This window comes from Dipodomys spectabilis, unplaced genomic scaffold (assembly GCF_019054845.1).
Source record: "Dipodomys spectabilis isolate Male_0828 unplaced genomic scaffold, ASM1905484v1 ptg000783l, whole genome shotgun sequence".
Taxonomy (NCBI): Eukaryota; Metazoa; Chordata; class Mammalia; order Rodentia; family Heteromyidae; genus Dipodomys; species Dipodomys spectabilis.
The window spans coordinates 20,439,558-20,454,014 of NW_024871460.1; the positions used below are offsets into that span (position 1 = coordinate 20,439,558).

Consider the following 14,457-nt stretch of genomic DNA (forward strand, 5'->3'; position numbering starts at 1 on the left):
CCCCACAAAGCCGGGCGCTGGTGGCTCACGCCTGTAATCCTAGCTACTCAGGAGGCTGAGATCTGAGGATTGCGGTTCAAAGCCAGCCCGGGCAGGAGAGACCGTGAGACTCCTATCTCCAATAAACCACCAGAAAACCAGAAGTGGCGCTGTAGCTCAAGTGGTAGAGTGCTAGCCTTGAGCTGAAGAGCTGAGGGACAGTGCCCAGGCCCAGAGTTCAAGCCCCACGACAAAAAAAAAAAAAAAAAAAAATCCCCACAATCTTTCATGTGCAATGCCTAAGAACATATATTAATATTAATATCCTCACAGAACACTCACTAGGATGTAAGCTCTATCAAATCAAATGCTGCCTGTTTATTTTCATTCTGTAATACATGCTACAGTGTCTAGTATTTATTAGATATTCAATAAACAGTTAAATAAGTGAATATGATTTTTATTTACAGGTATTAAAATAACTACTTCTAAAATACTGTTCAAAATTTTATCCCATCACACTGGGCATAGGGGAGCATACTTACATTCACAGTACTTCAGAGGGAAGGATCCTGGGTTTGAAGCCACAGCAGGCTATGCACATATACATATACAATATATAAAGTGACATATATATATATATATATATACACACTCACACCAAGCTTTAATCTATCCTAAACTATATATCATAGCAATACCCTACATCACAAGCAACAGCAAAATGAAGTCATACCACCTAACTCTTCTAAAAGTAACTAAGCTAAGAAGTTCTGAAAAATAGGTTCTTATATGTGGGCATCACATATTTAGTTTTCTTACTTTTAGCTCCCAAGAGGCAATAATAATTTTGGATCTAATTTTGCAGCTTTTATACTAAATGTACATATATCCAAGGAGAAAAACAATTTTTTTGTTTTCCTGCAGGTTACTGTGTTTGATTCTGAAATTTTCATAGTAAAAAAAAATGAACAATTGGAACATCTTAGAAAGGAAACCAAGGTCCTTAACTGTATACTGTGGAGCCTTTACTCCAGTATGTAGATGATCTTAATCTGGGAAAGAAGGAGTGTACAGGATCTTTCCACAAACGATAGAGGTCTAACAACAAAAAGTAAAAAATTCTAGATCAAGTGGTAGAGCACTAGCCTTGAGCTGAAAAGCGGAGGGAAAGTGCCTAGGCCCAGAGTTCAGGCTCCATGACCAGCAAAAAAAAGATTAAAAAGGACACAAGGTCATCTAGGGGAGGAATGAAGTGGGATAGATGAAGAGACAAGGAATTTAAAAGTAGCAAATATTAAGGGGTACAGACTGGACTGTAAAACCAGGAAGGAAGTTAAAAGTGACATACCCAAACAACAAGTCTGCCTTTTACCACACACACTTTTTTTTTTTCTTTTGTTGGTCATGGGGCTTGAACTCTGGGTTTGGGCGCTGTCCCTGCGCTCTTTAGCTCAAGGCGAGCATTCTACCACTTGAGCCACAGCACCACTTCTGGTTTCTGGTAATTACTTAGAGGTAAGAGTCTCACAGATTTACCTGCCCAGGCTAGATTTGAACGGCGATCATCATATTTCAGGCTCCTGAGTAGCTAGGATTACAGGCATGAGCCACCGGCGCTGGCAGCCACACATACTTAAAACATTAAGTTACAAGAAGAGGAGCCATAAAAGGTGCTAATTGCATCAGACTTCTTCTTTGAGATATATAAAGGTGTAAATTCGTTACAAAGAGTAAAAAGACCAAAGGAAGTATGTGAAAATCTGTTGTCTCTGTGTTCTGAGTAGGCACGAACATATTCATGTTTTAGAATAGTAAACAGCATCCATAGGTAAGAGCTACCATTCTGAATCTTTACTCCCATTCTACATCAAGGGACAGAAGTCTCACTCCTTTTTTTCTCCCCCATTTGTACCTACTTATACCTAAATAAATCCCTGACAAAACATTTTAAAAATGCATTCCACAGAGAAAGGCTAATAGAATAATTAACAAACTTGACTTGACAGACAGATGTGATTAACCAAAATTTAAATCTTCAAATAAAACTGCAATCATAAATGTTAACTACTAACTACATAATTATTTAAATGAAAGTAGGCAGAACGTTATGCATCTTCTTTACTAAATTATCCAGTTATTAGCTTTATATTTAATAATAAATATAAAAGACATTTATTTCTAGAGAATTACTAATGTAACATATAACTTGATGTTGGGTAGTATTAATTAGTTAGAAAACAGTTTATTGGTGACTTAATGGGCACAAACTATGGGTTAAGTCAGTGAAACCAAAGGAAACACATCAACTAGACACTGGAAAAACACAAGGAATAAGCAAAAAGACGGTTTCTATTTATTCTCTATTTATAAACTGTTCAAATTTATTCTGTTATGAATAGAAGAGTTTCTCATCCTAAGAATATTCTGTTATAAATAGAAGACTTTTCTCATTCCTAAGAGTAATGAGTTTTTCCTGATAAAGATTTTAGCAAAAGAAAAACTATGTGTAATAAAGCAAATAGATAGAAGTGATTATCATAAAAAAACAATGTGTTAAAGGGAACTGTAAAGAAGAAAGGTGAAGCAACCTAAGGAGTTATTAGAATAATATTAAAAGGCTGCCTATTGTCTGATTGCTTATTAAAATGTATTGAGATTCTGCATCTAAAAGAAAGCTTATTTCACTTACAATTTTTAATATTTTCCTGCAAATCACATATTTTTATTCCTGTTTATATTTAAATTAATCCTCCATTGTGTGTGCATAAATATGCACAAATAACATGTGTGTTTGTATATTTGTGCATGCGATAGAGACAGACAAAAAATATGATCTGTTTAATTCATTGGTCCACATATTAATTAGATTGTTGGCTCCTCTGAAGTTTAATTTTTGAGCTGCTGAGACATTCTGGTTAATAATGCATTCTTACATGAATAGCTGACAATAATTTTCTCTCATTCTGTAGGTACTCTCTTCATTCTAATTACTGTTTCTTTTCTTTGTAGAAGTATTTTAAATTTTGATTCAATCCCACTTGTCAGTCTGTGCTCTTATTTGGTGAGCTATTAACAGTCCTATTTAGGAAGATATTGCCTGTGTCTACATATTTTATTTTTATGTTTCCTAAAGTTTTCCTAAGTAATTTCAAAATTTCAGATATTACATTAAGGTCATGGACCCATTTTAAATTTATTTTAGTACAGTATGGATAATAAGGATGTAATTCATCTTCTGCATGTGAATATCCAGTTTTCCCAGTCTCATTTGTTCAAAAGGCTGTCTTGCAACTATTCTATTGTGTTCCAGTGGTTTATGTTTGTTTCTAGGCCATGATGTTTTTGTTAGTATGTTCTATAACATAGTTTGACATAAGGTATTATGATACCTCCAGCACTGCTCTGTTTGCTATAAAGTACTTTTGCTATTTAAAGTCTTCTGTGCTTTTATAGATTATCTATAAATTTACTGTTATCACAGAAAAGGAATAAGCCCATCTTTACCATTTCACTAAATAAAGCTGTATCACCATGTTACAGGCAACTGCTTTCTATGTAACCTTTAATGTTTAAAAACACATAATATAGTATTTAAAAATATATTAAACATGTATTTAAAAACACATAACATAGATGGGGTTTTTTTTTTTGGAGGAGTGCTAGTTCTGGTACTTGAACTCAAGACCTGGGAGTAATGCCTGAGCTTTTGTGCTCAAGGCTGGTAATCTATGGAACACAGTCCATTTTCAACTTTCTGGTAGTTTATTGGAGATAAATCTCACAGATTTTCCCTAGTCTGGCTTTGAACTGTGATCCTCAGATCTCAGCCCCCCAGATAGCCAGGATTATAGGCATGAGCTATCAGCAACCAACTATAACATCTTTTTTTTTATAAGCAAAGCATACCAGTTCTTTTTAACGAAATTGTGGAAATGAAATAGTTTACATAAGTACTACTTAAGAGAAAAACTTTACCAATATTAAAATGCCAAAAGATTTAAATATAAGAGGTATAATATTTCTAACTTTTATTTTACCTGTAGTGTGAGACTCTTCACTGCATTCCATACCATTCCAATGAATTCTTTCATTCTTTCTTCAGGACTTCTACAGCCTTCAGATATAGTCAATATGGCTTTTACAGGAACTGACAATGGTCGGGATTCTAAGTAGAAGAACACCAAATTATTTACAAGAAGCATAACTTACAATTTCTGAAAATACAGAAATTATTTTCAAAATTGTTTCTTTCCCTTCTTAAAATCATTACATCTACATAAGATTATACTATGTCACCTTAGATCATTCTCTATTGAATAACCACTGATTTTTTTGCAATTACTCAAGAAATTGATGGCAGAAAGGTAGACTTACAAAGTAATGGTAATGCTTTGTATATTTATTAATTTCCCTTTGTAAAATTTCATTAAACTGTAACTTTTTCATTTCTAATACAAAAGTAAATCAGTAAAAAAAAACTTCCTACAAAGTACTTGGTGAATTCTAAATTGATAGGGTATGCGTCTACTCATGGAAAGATATAGATTCTACTAATTTATAAGAATATACAAATTGAATATGCTTTAGTCTAAGAAACCTATTTATATTTATACATTTTATATTAATGTTAGTATGATTTATTTATTTATACTTTTATAATAGTATAAGTCAATCAAATCTTAGTAAATTAAGGTTAAATTAGCTCAGGATGCTCTCCAAAATAAGTGCTACCATGTAATCACCATAAAACTAGTCACCATGTCCAATCACACTTCTTCTTCCAACTTTGTTCATAGTTACTAGTTTTAAAATACATTAAGCAGGGGCCATGTCTAGTACCTCACAACTATACTCCTAGCTAACCAGAAGGAAGAGATTAGGAAAGTTGTAGCTAAAGGTCAGGCTAGGCAAAAAGTTATGCAGTCTGCATCTCAACCAAAAGGCCATGTAGGGTGGCACATGTCTGTGATTCTGCTGGAAAATCTTGATCCAAAGCTTGTCCTAGGTAAAAACATGAGAACTTTTCCAAAATTACATAAAAATAACAATCGCAAAAAGGGTTGAGTGGTGGGTCAAGTTGAAAAGCATCTAACCAGCAGGTAAGAGGGAGGTCCTAAATTTAACCCAACACTGCCAGAAATAAATAATAAACAAAATTCTTTTAAGGGTATGGAGCACAGACTTTTTTAATATTTATGTTCGCAATGACTATGAGAATGTATTTAAGAGATTCAAATAAATGCTTGTGAAAGAAAACTAATTTAGAAGACAATCACAGATATAAGACAGGTGAAGCAAAAGTTAGGCGTATGCTTGGGACTTTAAAGTAAGGTACAGAAGCAATGACTGCTTGAGCAAACTGAGCAAATGTACAGCTGAAGTCAAAGCTTCGTAGATGGTCAGATTATACAGAGCTTACGTAAGCTGTGGTAATGAGATAGCTTTTCACTGACTAGAACATAATCATTAATTCTAAATACACATAAGGCATATAATCTAAAATAATTTCTCTGGCTGTCTAAAACAAAATGGATTATACAGATCAAGTGTTGAAACAGGAAAATTGGGGCAGCAATAGCAATGGCAAGAAGTGATGAAATTCTATATCCATTTTAGCCATATACACAATGGGATTTACTGATGAATTAAAAGTACTATAGAAGAGAAAGGAGAATCAAGGGTCACTCCAAGCTAAGTTTTAGGTTGGAGCAATGTAAAGAATGGAATCAAAGGAAAAGAAGCTTCAAGAAGAAAAGAAGTAGTTTCAGATATGACAAGTTCAGACTTCCATTAGACAGTGAAGTATCTCAGTGACTATGGATAAAAAAATAGCACTAAAAATGAGTTGCTTCTTCAAAGGTTTTTCAGAATATTTGTGATTGAGATGCAAAAACTAAACTGAAAAGCATATATTCTGGGCAAAAATGGCAAAGGAAGTAGGTAAATCCTATAAAGAGAAAGCAGAACTAGACAAATCTACTAAGTTAATTTATTCACAACTCTACAACAGGTCTTTCTTTTTAAGTTCTTCTCTGAAGTGCACAGTTACAGAGTATGATTCAAAAATAAACTGACCTAAGATCAAAAATCAAAACTCTGAATAAGTATGTCTTGCTTCTTTGAACTTATTTAACTTTGTTTTTCATAACTTCCACTAAAGAATCTCTACACCCATCAATTCTTTCCTCTTACTGTTCTTATCCAAGTGAATTGCCATTCCTTGATCATTTCAAACCTTATTAAGGCCTAAGTCAAGTCATACCTCAATGAAAACTTTCTGTTCCTAAAGTCTTCTTTCAGGAAGACTTTTAGAAGAGGCTTCTGTCTCCAAATTTTCCTCAGTTCTACAAAGCCTACAGTACACATGGTTTTTCTCTTTCCAGTTATAGCCTGAATTCTGTCACATAGAAGCTATAACATGTACTTCTCTTAATTTCCCAAAGAGCTTATACTTAGCCCACAGTTCAAAACTCAAGATTATATTTACTGATTGCCTGATTAAGGTAAAATTTTACCTCAGTACTTTGGATTGCACTTTGATGATTCAGTATATTAAAACATAGCTACCTTTTTCTGCTGAAGCAAGAACATCCTAGCAGATTAGAGGCACCAACTGAAATCATACCAGAGTTAACTTCTGAGTGTTCAATAAATACCACTGGGAAACTGAACACAGATATAAAAAGTTACAGTGTATTAATTTAATTAAAGGACAGGGGTGAAAGGGGAGTAAAGAATATCATTGTTGCCAGGTGTTGGTGGTTCATGCCTGTAATCCTAGCTACTCAGGAGGCTGAGATCTAAGGATTGAAGTTCAAAGCCAGCCCAGGCAGGAAACTCCGTGACACTCTTATCTCCAATAAACCCCCAGAAAACCAGAAGTGGCGCGATGGCTAAAATTGGTAGAGCACTAGCCTTGAGCTAAAGAACTGAGCGACAGTGCCCAGGCCCAAGCTCAAGCCCACAACAGACCAAAAGAAAAAAATGAATGTGATTGTTACTCTCCTAAATAAAAAGAATGAGAAAAATATTTCATTCATTGCAGTAACATTATTTAACTTGCCCTTTAATATTCAAGACATCAAAAAATGTGATCTTTGAGTTGTGTTTTATGATTTTAAAGAAATTTCATGTGTTCTTTTGGGAATGTCTAATGACAGCAAAGCAAAAAAAAAAATGTTGGGTATATTTAATATTATCAAAAATAAAGATAAGGGTTGTCAGGTGCTGTAATCCTAACTACTCAGGAAGCTGAGATCTAGGGATTGCAGTTCGAAGCCAGGCAGGACAGGAAAGTCCATGAGACTCTTATCTCCAATGAACTACTCAGAAAAAAATCAGAATGGCACTGTGGCTCAAGTGGTAGAGTGCTAACCTTGAACAAAAGAAGCTCAGAGACAAGAAGAGCCCAGGTTCAGAGTTTAAACCCCAGGATCAGCAAAAAAAAAAAAAAAAAGAAAAAAGAAAAAAGATGAAGGTAGTTTAATGTGAGCTGAGGATAGGGTCAAAATTAAGTTTTCTTGGTCGTTGGTCTACTGACATCTATAATTGTGTACCAATTCCTTTTTTTAAAAAAAGTTTTAAAATGATACTTAATAGACATAAATTATTTCACAAGCAATATCATATTTAATCATTACAAAATCTTCAGCCAAGTATTGTTTACCCTAATTTAAAAACTGCATCTACCAAGGCTTGATCTGTATTTTGTGTAACTTCATTTTGTGATATTAAGTAACAGAAAGTGATACATTATTTTTAAAAATTTAAAACTTAAGCAACTTGTCATAGAACTGCAAAACTCCTAACACTTTACATCAAAATACAAGCTACATTTGATATTATCACTCTTGAAACCCTCTGGGAAATAATGGCTTTTGGATTCTGCAATCAGCGTGACATGGCATGCAAAACTGCATCTCATGCTGAGCCAACCAGGAAAATATATGTCATCACTATATGACATTCAGAATTTCATCTGGAAACTATAATCTTGTTCTGATGGCTAAAAGAGGGTGAAGACACTGCATAAAAAAACCATTTTACAGAGTTTTTGTTGAATTCTTCCAGTTTATATAAAAACTAGAACTAGGCATTTTTCTTCAAAACATTAATAAATGCACTTAGTAAATTCACAGTGTGTTCTTAAGAATTTCACAATTAACTGACAGTATAGTTCAAATGAATGAATTTCAGGGAACTTTTTCTTTTTAATGAACCAGATAAAACTGGAAAATAAATTGTGCTAAATGGAACTGAATTACTCAAAAATGGTGGCATAGAGAGGTGGAAGTGGGTGGATCATGAGGCCAGCCTTCAGCTATATATAAAGTTCAAGGTCAGCCTAAACTACGTGGTCAAACTGTCAGATAAGAAAAGAAAATAGGAAGGGGAGGGAGGGAAGGGGAAGGGAGGAAAGGAAAAAAAGCAAGTAAGCAAGCAAGCAAGCTGAGGATGATACTCAGTGGTGAAGTACAAGTCTAACATTTTCACAGCACTAGGTTCAATCCCCAGTGAGGGGAGAAAAACTTGTATTCAAACATCTCACATCGCTCCTAGATTCTTCCTTCACCAATACCTAGTTCATGTGTCTACCATCAGAGTCAATTTATATCTTTTTCATTAAAACATAAATATGTGAAAGTAATTCAGTCCAAATGTTATACCTCAACTACATTTTGTGTCTTTGTAAAATAAAGTTAGTACACAAATGGGAAAGCCTAACTCACAGAAATTAGAATGCCTAACTCTCAGATACCATTATAGGCCATGTTTCTGCTGTCTTTTTTCATTTTCTGGTACTATAACATACAAGAACATCACAACCTAATGTAAGATAGAAACTGGAAAAGAAAAAACTGATCACTTTGGTCACAGTCATTGTTCACGATGTGGGTACCTGATCCAAGGATTATCAATGAAAACATTCTGTGCACGGAGAAGAAAAAGAGAGGGTAAGGAGAGGTGAATATTATCTAAGTACTTTATATCTATACACAAAAAGATTCAATAATTAAACCTATTAAAAACTTCAAAAACATCCTTTTCCCTCAATTTGCTACTGACTTTTATTACTCATCTGATATTTTCTTCACTCAACAACAGTTTCTGACTTTCTCAGCCAATACTCTTCTCAGTTTAACTTGGCTCCTTGAGACCTACAAAAGTTTTCTGGATGGCCTTGGACCAACCATGTATTTTCCTCATTGCTTTGTAGTTCACACTAATAAGGTAGAAGGTACAGGGTATGCAACATCCTGACATAGGGAAGACCTAGCCAGAACAGCTCACTCTCTGTTCTCATCTTTCTTAGTACACTTCAACACTTGGCCTCGAAGTCCCATGGGTTCAGGATATAAAACCCAGGGAATGCTGCATTTCAGGGTCTCTCGGCAGTAGCTCAAGTGAGGCACAAATAATACTAAAATGAGAAACCAGCGTTCCAGAGCCCCAAGGGCCTGGCTCACAATGAATCCTCAGTTGTTGTCACTTGCTGTCCATCTGTAAGCAATAAATCCACTTCATGTAACTCTGGCACATGAGTGTGTCCTATCTCTTCAGACAAGCTAGTAAACACTGCATACTAAATCTGTTCACAGGATCCTCGTATGTGGTCCTATAGGAGAAGTTTTTTCCTAGGTATCCAAAACTTCTAGGTTATAACAGTAAAATAACAATGTTCTCTAAAAGTATAGTACACAAAACTACAAGACATATCATAAGGGTTTGGGGGTGGGAATATGAGACTATCTACTCATATTTACTTTAATCTAACTAGTATTTAAAAGCATACAGTTTAGTGATACATCCTATCAGAAGGCCACAGATAAAACTGTGCTAAGTATACTAAAGAAAGGGTGAATATTTGACAAGGAATAGTAATTGTTAAGGCCTTTAATCATACATTTGTTCTAATAATTTTGTGGCATACTAAGTTTTCTATACACATGGTTAAGTAGACATACAAAGCTTATTATCTTATTTTTAACTACATTAATTCTCATGATTTGATTAGATCTTCACATTTAAAGAATTTCTGCAAAAGGCATATAGCCAAACATAAGAGTATAAGATAAAACTATTTGAACAAAACAAGAAACCCCTTTCCACTGAATAGAAATGAATCTCTTATATTTGGAAGATGAAAATTTAGTAGCCTAATGTTACTAAAACTTTTCAAAATGGGTAAGACTGAAAATAAGAATCAAGAGTGAAGTCAATTTGTGCATTTTTTTTCCTTTTGGATCTATGTATATCAGCAAGGTGGATTTTAACTTAATGGCAGCCATTAAAAAGAACTACTGAAATAAACTGAATGAAACAATTTTTTAAAAAATAAATATATTTTTTACTGAAATAATATCAATGTATAAAAGGTATAATATTCCTCAGGCTGAAATACTATTAATACTTTATTCAAATTCTACCAGAGTACACTTAAATGATAAAATTGTCTTTCATGCTTTATAATTTAACATAGTGATCCATGTATTAAATGAAGAAACCAAGAAATGATACAATTCAGATGTTTGTTCAAAAATAGTAATAGGAATAAATAAACAAAAAAAAATTACATCAAGTGGCTGGGTGTGGTAGCTTATGCCAGCAATCTGGCTACTTGGGAAATAGAGATTGGTAAGATAGTAGCCAACCAGTGCAAAAACATTTAGTAAGACCTTCCTCAACTAATATACATAAATCCAAAAGAATATATTTGGATGACTACTTAATAATAAAAATATATAAAAATATACATTTGGATAGCTTAAGTATTTTTAAATAATTAAGTGTACTATTAGTCAGTAGCTGTCACATGCTCACATCTACTCACTAAGGGTCCCAGAGCAGGGATTATGCCTTATTTTTTTACCTCAATTTAACTTACAACAGTCATGCTTATAAAAACACTTAAAAAATACTATTCATGAACTGAAAATACAAAATCTTCATCAATATTGTAGGGTATATCTGATTTATAAGAAAAAGTACATGTAAGAGAATATAAAAAAATACTCTAAAGAAAAAGTGGTTCCTAATAAAATGAGGCTAAAGAAAAACACATGATTTACATGAAACGATACAGTACTTTTTTTTAACACAAATGGAAGTAAATCATTTTTGAAAGAATGCTTGTATCAATGACCTGGGTAAGAATGTGAGAGAGGAAAAAAAAGAAGAACACAACAATAGAGAAGAAAAATACAATTCTCCATGAGTCTTGTGAGCTTCTGTTAACCTTGAAATTAGAGGCAGTGACTGCTTTTGTTTCCAACTGTATTTTCAAGGTATTTGTACAGCAAGTACCCCAGAAGATAGAAATGTCATTTGTGTTAAGAACAAACAGCAAGTTTGCCTAGAGCTTTGCTTAAAAAGGAGCCATAGGGCCTTGCTCTAGAGCAAAGGGCAGACATGCTTTCTATTACAGAAGGTTCAAATGCCCTGTACACAAATGATGTCTTTCCTAGAACATATTCACTACATAAACATCACCTGTTCTGCTTCATACCACCCTAAGGGTACTAAAACCAAAAATGTTAATACTTGGGTTATTACTACTAATGTGGAACATAATGAAGTCCTTGGTATAAATACAGGAGTCTCATTCCTCTATAAAACATCAATGAAACTGGCAGACAAGCTCATTGGTTTACAAGTATACTAACACCCACAGACCAGTTACAGTTCTTGACACCTACCTGTTAATGTTTTTGTTTTCACAGGGCTGCTGGCATATTCAGAGGCCTGATATGACTGTTGCTTTGCTAAAGGTGCACTACCAACAGATAATTCATCCTCTTTCCTTCTGTTAACTGGCATAACAAGTGGGACAGTTACCACAGACTGCTGAAAGAGCCAAAATGGAAAAGCAAATTACTGCCTTTCTGCAGTATAAAGGTTAAACATGACAATACCAACAACAGTATTTTTCAAGTTAATGATAAGACTATTATTTTAAATCATTCTCCATTCCTCCATTCATCTTTCCCTCACAAATACTATTCCTCCTGCCCCATACATATCCCATGGGACAAGTGGCAAGACTCTCTCAGTGGATGTCTGACAATGGATTATACAAAGTATCATACAGTGTTAGTCCTATATATTCATGGATCCTATATCTATGGACTCAACCAACTGTGATCCAAATATATTCAGGGGAAAAAACTTTATCTGTATTGGTCTTTCTCTTAATATATAGCAATTATTTAAATACCTTTCACATTGTACTAGATATTACAAGTAAACTGGGGATGATTTAAACTATATGAGAAGAATGTGCCCAGGTTATATGAAAGCACTATGCCATTTTATGTTGGTTTCTCAGGGGGGTTCCTGGAATCAGTCACTCATAGTTACTAAATAACAATTATATTCTGTATATTCCTACTTACAGGTATCTAAATAAAGTTTAATTTATGAATCAAGCCTAAGATTAATAATAATAAGAGAACAATTATACTGCAATAAAGGTTATCTAAAATGTATAAAATTTTTATTTCTGAAATTACCTATTTCTTATTTTCAGATCATGATTACCAATTTTATATGAAAACCTAGAGATCTAAAAAGCAACCAGTTAATATAAATTGTAAAGGAGCATAAAGACAATATGAACAGGGCAAATAAAAAATGAAATTCTCTCTTCAAAACCTAGAAAACAGAAATTTATCAATATAAAACTAATTTATATATTAATAAGGGTGTAACTTTTTGAAGAAGTGCTGAAGTTCCTATACATTTTATGTGATGAAATAAAAAACATAAAATATTTGAAAGCATAGAAAAGTAACTCTAGTTAGAGAAAGCTGGAAAACATTACAATTTTATATTGAACGTATGAATGCTAAGATGAACAATAAAGCAGCTGTTTCATCTTTATTCACTGAAATAAAGTCTGATGTTACGATTGATGATACCCAATATAATACTGTCAAATTTTTGGCAAAAAAAAAAAGTATTTTTGATTAGGATCAAAGTTCAATGTTGAACTGTAAGAAAAAGAACCCTCAAATGTTGGGTTTGAGCCATAGCTGAGAATGAATGTGCAGCTTGGGAAGCAATATGTGATAGCTGTAGTATAGCTATGTCAGAAAGTGGATCTGACAGGAGCTAGCCATGCTGCAGTTTAATCAGTGTTACCCTCAATACCACAACATCCAATGTTGTACAGAAAATGTACAATGGCAATGAGAGAATTAACTTGTAAGGTAACAGCTGGGCTGAACAAGAGAAGAAATCTGAAAATGAGAAAATGAAAATTTTATTTATGTATTTAAATATAATAATATATTTAATATTAACTATATTTAACAATACATTTTTCATATATTGTTTTATATTATACATTATTATTTTTATGTATAGTATATATTGTTCGTCTAAATATAGAACCTATTTTAAATATAGTTATATATAAATACCTGCCTTCATAGTGAATATTAAGTCAAACTGGTCATATATATAAGAAATAAAAACAACAGTTTTTAAGACCCCCTTAGGTTTACCTGGGAGAACAGCCCCCTTCCTGAGCCCCCAACATAAGTCCCTGGTGGAAATACAGAAGTAGAGGGGATAAGGGGAAGAGGTCTGTTCTCCCAGGCAGACCTACAAGAACTAGAAGAGAAACAGAAATCATCGTAAGTTTTAATGGAAAGAGATTTTAGTTGTTGCTGCTAGCTTTTCTTATGGCTTGTTTGTTAATTTGTCTTTGGGAGGGTAAGAGGGGAGAGCACAGAAAAGGTGTGACAAAGGGAGAACAAATACAGCACTGGTACTCTCAAGACACTATGTGGAAAACGAACTATACAACTTGTGGTGAGGAATAGGAGGGAAAAACTGGAGAGAGTGGGGGAAGGGGTTACAAGAAATGTACTCTTCATCTGACTCACTTAACTATAAGCCCTCTGTACATCACCTTTACAATAACAATCAACTATATTTTTTAAATCGTAAGTTTTGATCATTTAAATTATCCCATCTATATAAAATGGGGGGGAAGGGTTGAAATGTTTATTGGAAACCTGTTTCATGCTTCAATGGTTAGTGTCTTCATAATCACTTAAATTTTTGTCTACCATTTATATACCTGGAATACAAGCAAACACTGTAGGATTAAAACTAGTATATTAAGTAAGTAGAAAAAATGTATGTGTTGGGCTGGGAAGGTGGCTCAGTGGTAGAGTGCTTGCCTTGCAGGCATGAGGCCCTGGGTTCGATTCCTCAGCACCACATAAGCAAAAAAGAAAAAAAGCCGGAAGTGATACTGTGGCTCAAGTGGTAGAGCGCTAACCTTGAGCTGAAGAGCTGAGGGACAGCGTCCAGGCCCAGAGTTCAGGCCCCACGACCGGACACCCCCCCCCAAAAAAAAAGTATGTGTTGCCCAGTGAGATACTGAATTCAAGTATAATAACTGAAAGATAAGATTATTGAATTCTAATTACTTCAAAAGAGAGTCCATGTGATTCTTATCTCCAA

General features: G+C 33.9%; 1 protein-coding gene across 2 annotated transcripts in view; it reads right to left on the reverse strand.

Annotated features, from left to right (window-relative positions):
- Positions 1-14,457, reverse strand: part of Vps13b (vacuolar protein sorting 13 homolog B) — a 505,216-nt gene that overhangs the window by 301,881 nt on the left and 188,878 nt on the right. For both annotated transcript variants that reach the window (XM_042673185.1, XM_042673186.1), the window contains exons 21-22: positions 11,679-11,826; positions 4,020-4,147 (exon numbers count right to left, since the gene is read on the reverse strand). In XM_042673185.1, coding sequence (XP_042529119.1) covers positions 4,020-4,147; positions 11,679-11,826 — 276 coding nt within the window. The remainder of the gene's footprint in view (positions 1-4,019; positions 4,148-11,678; positions 11,827-14,457) is intronic.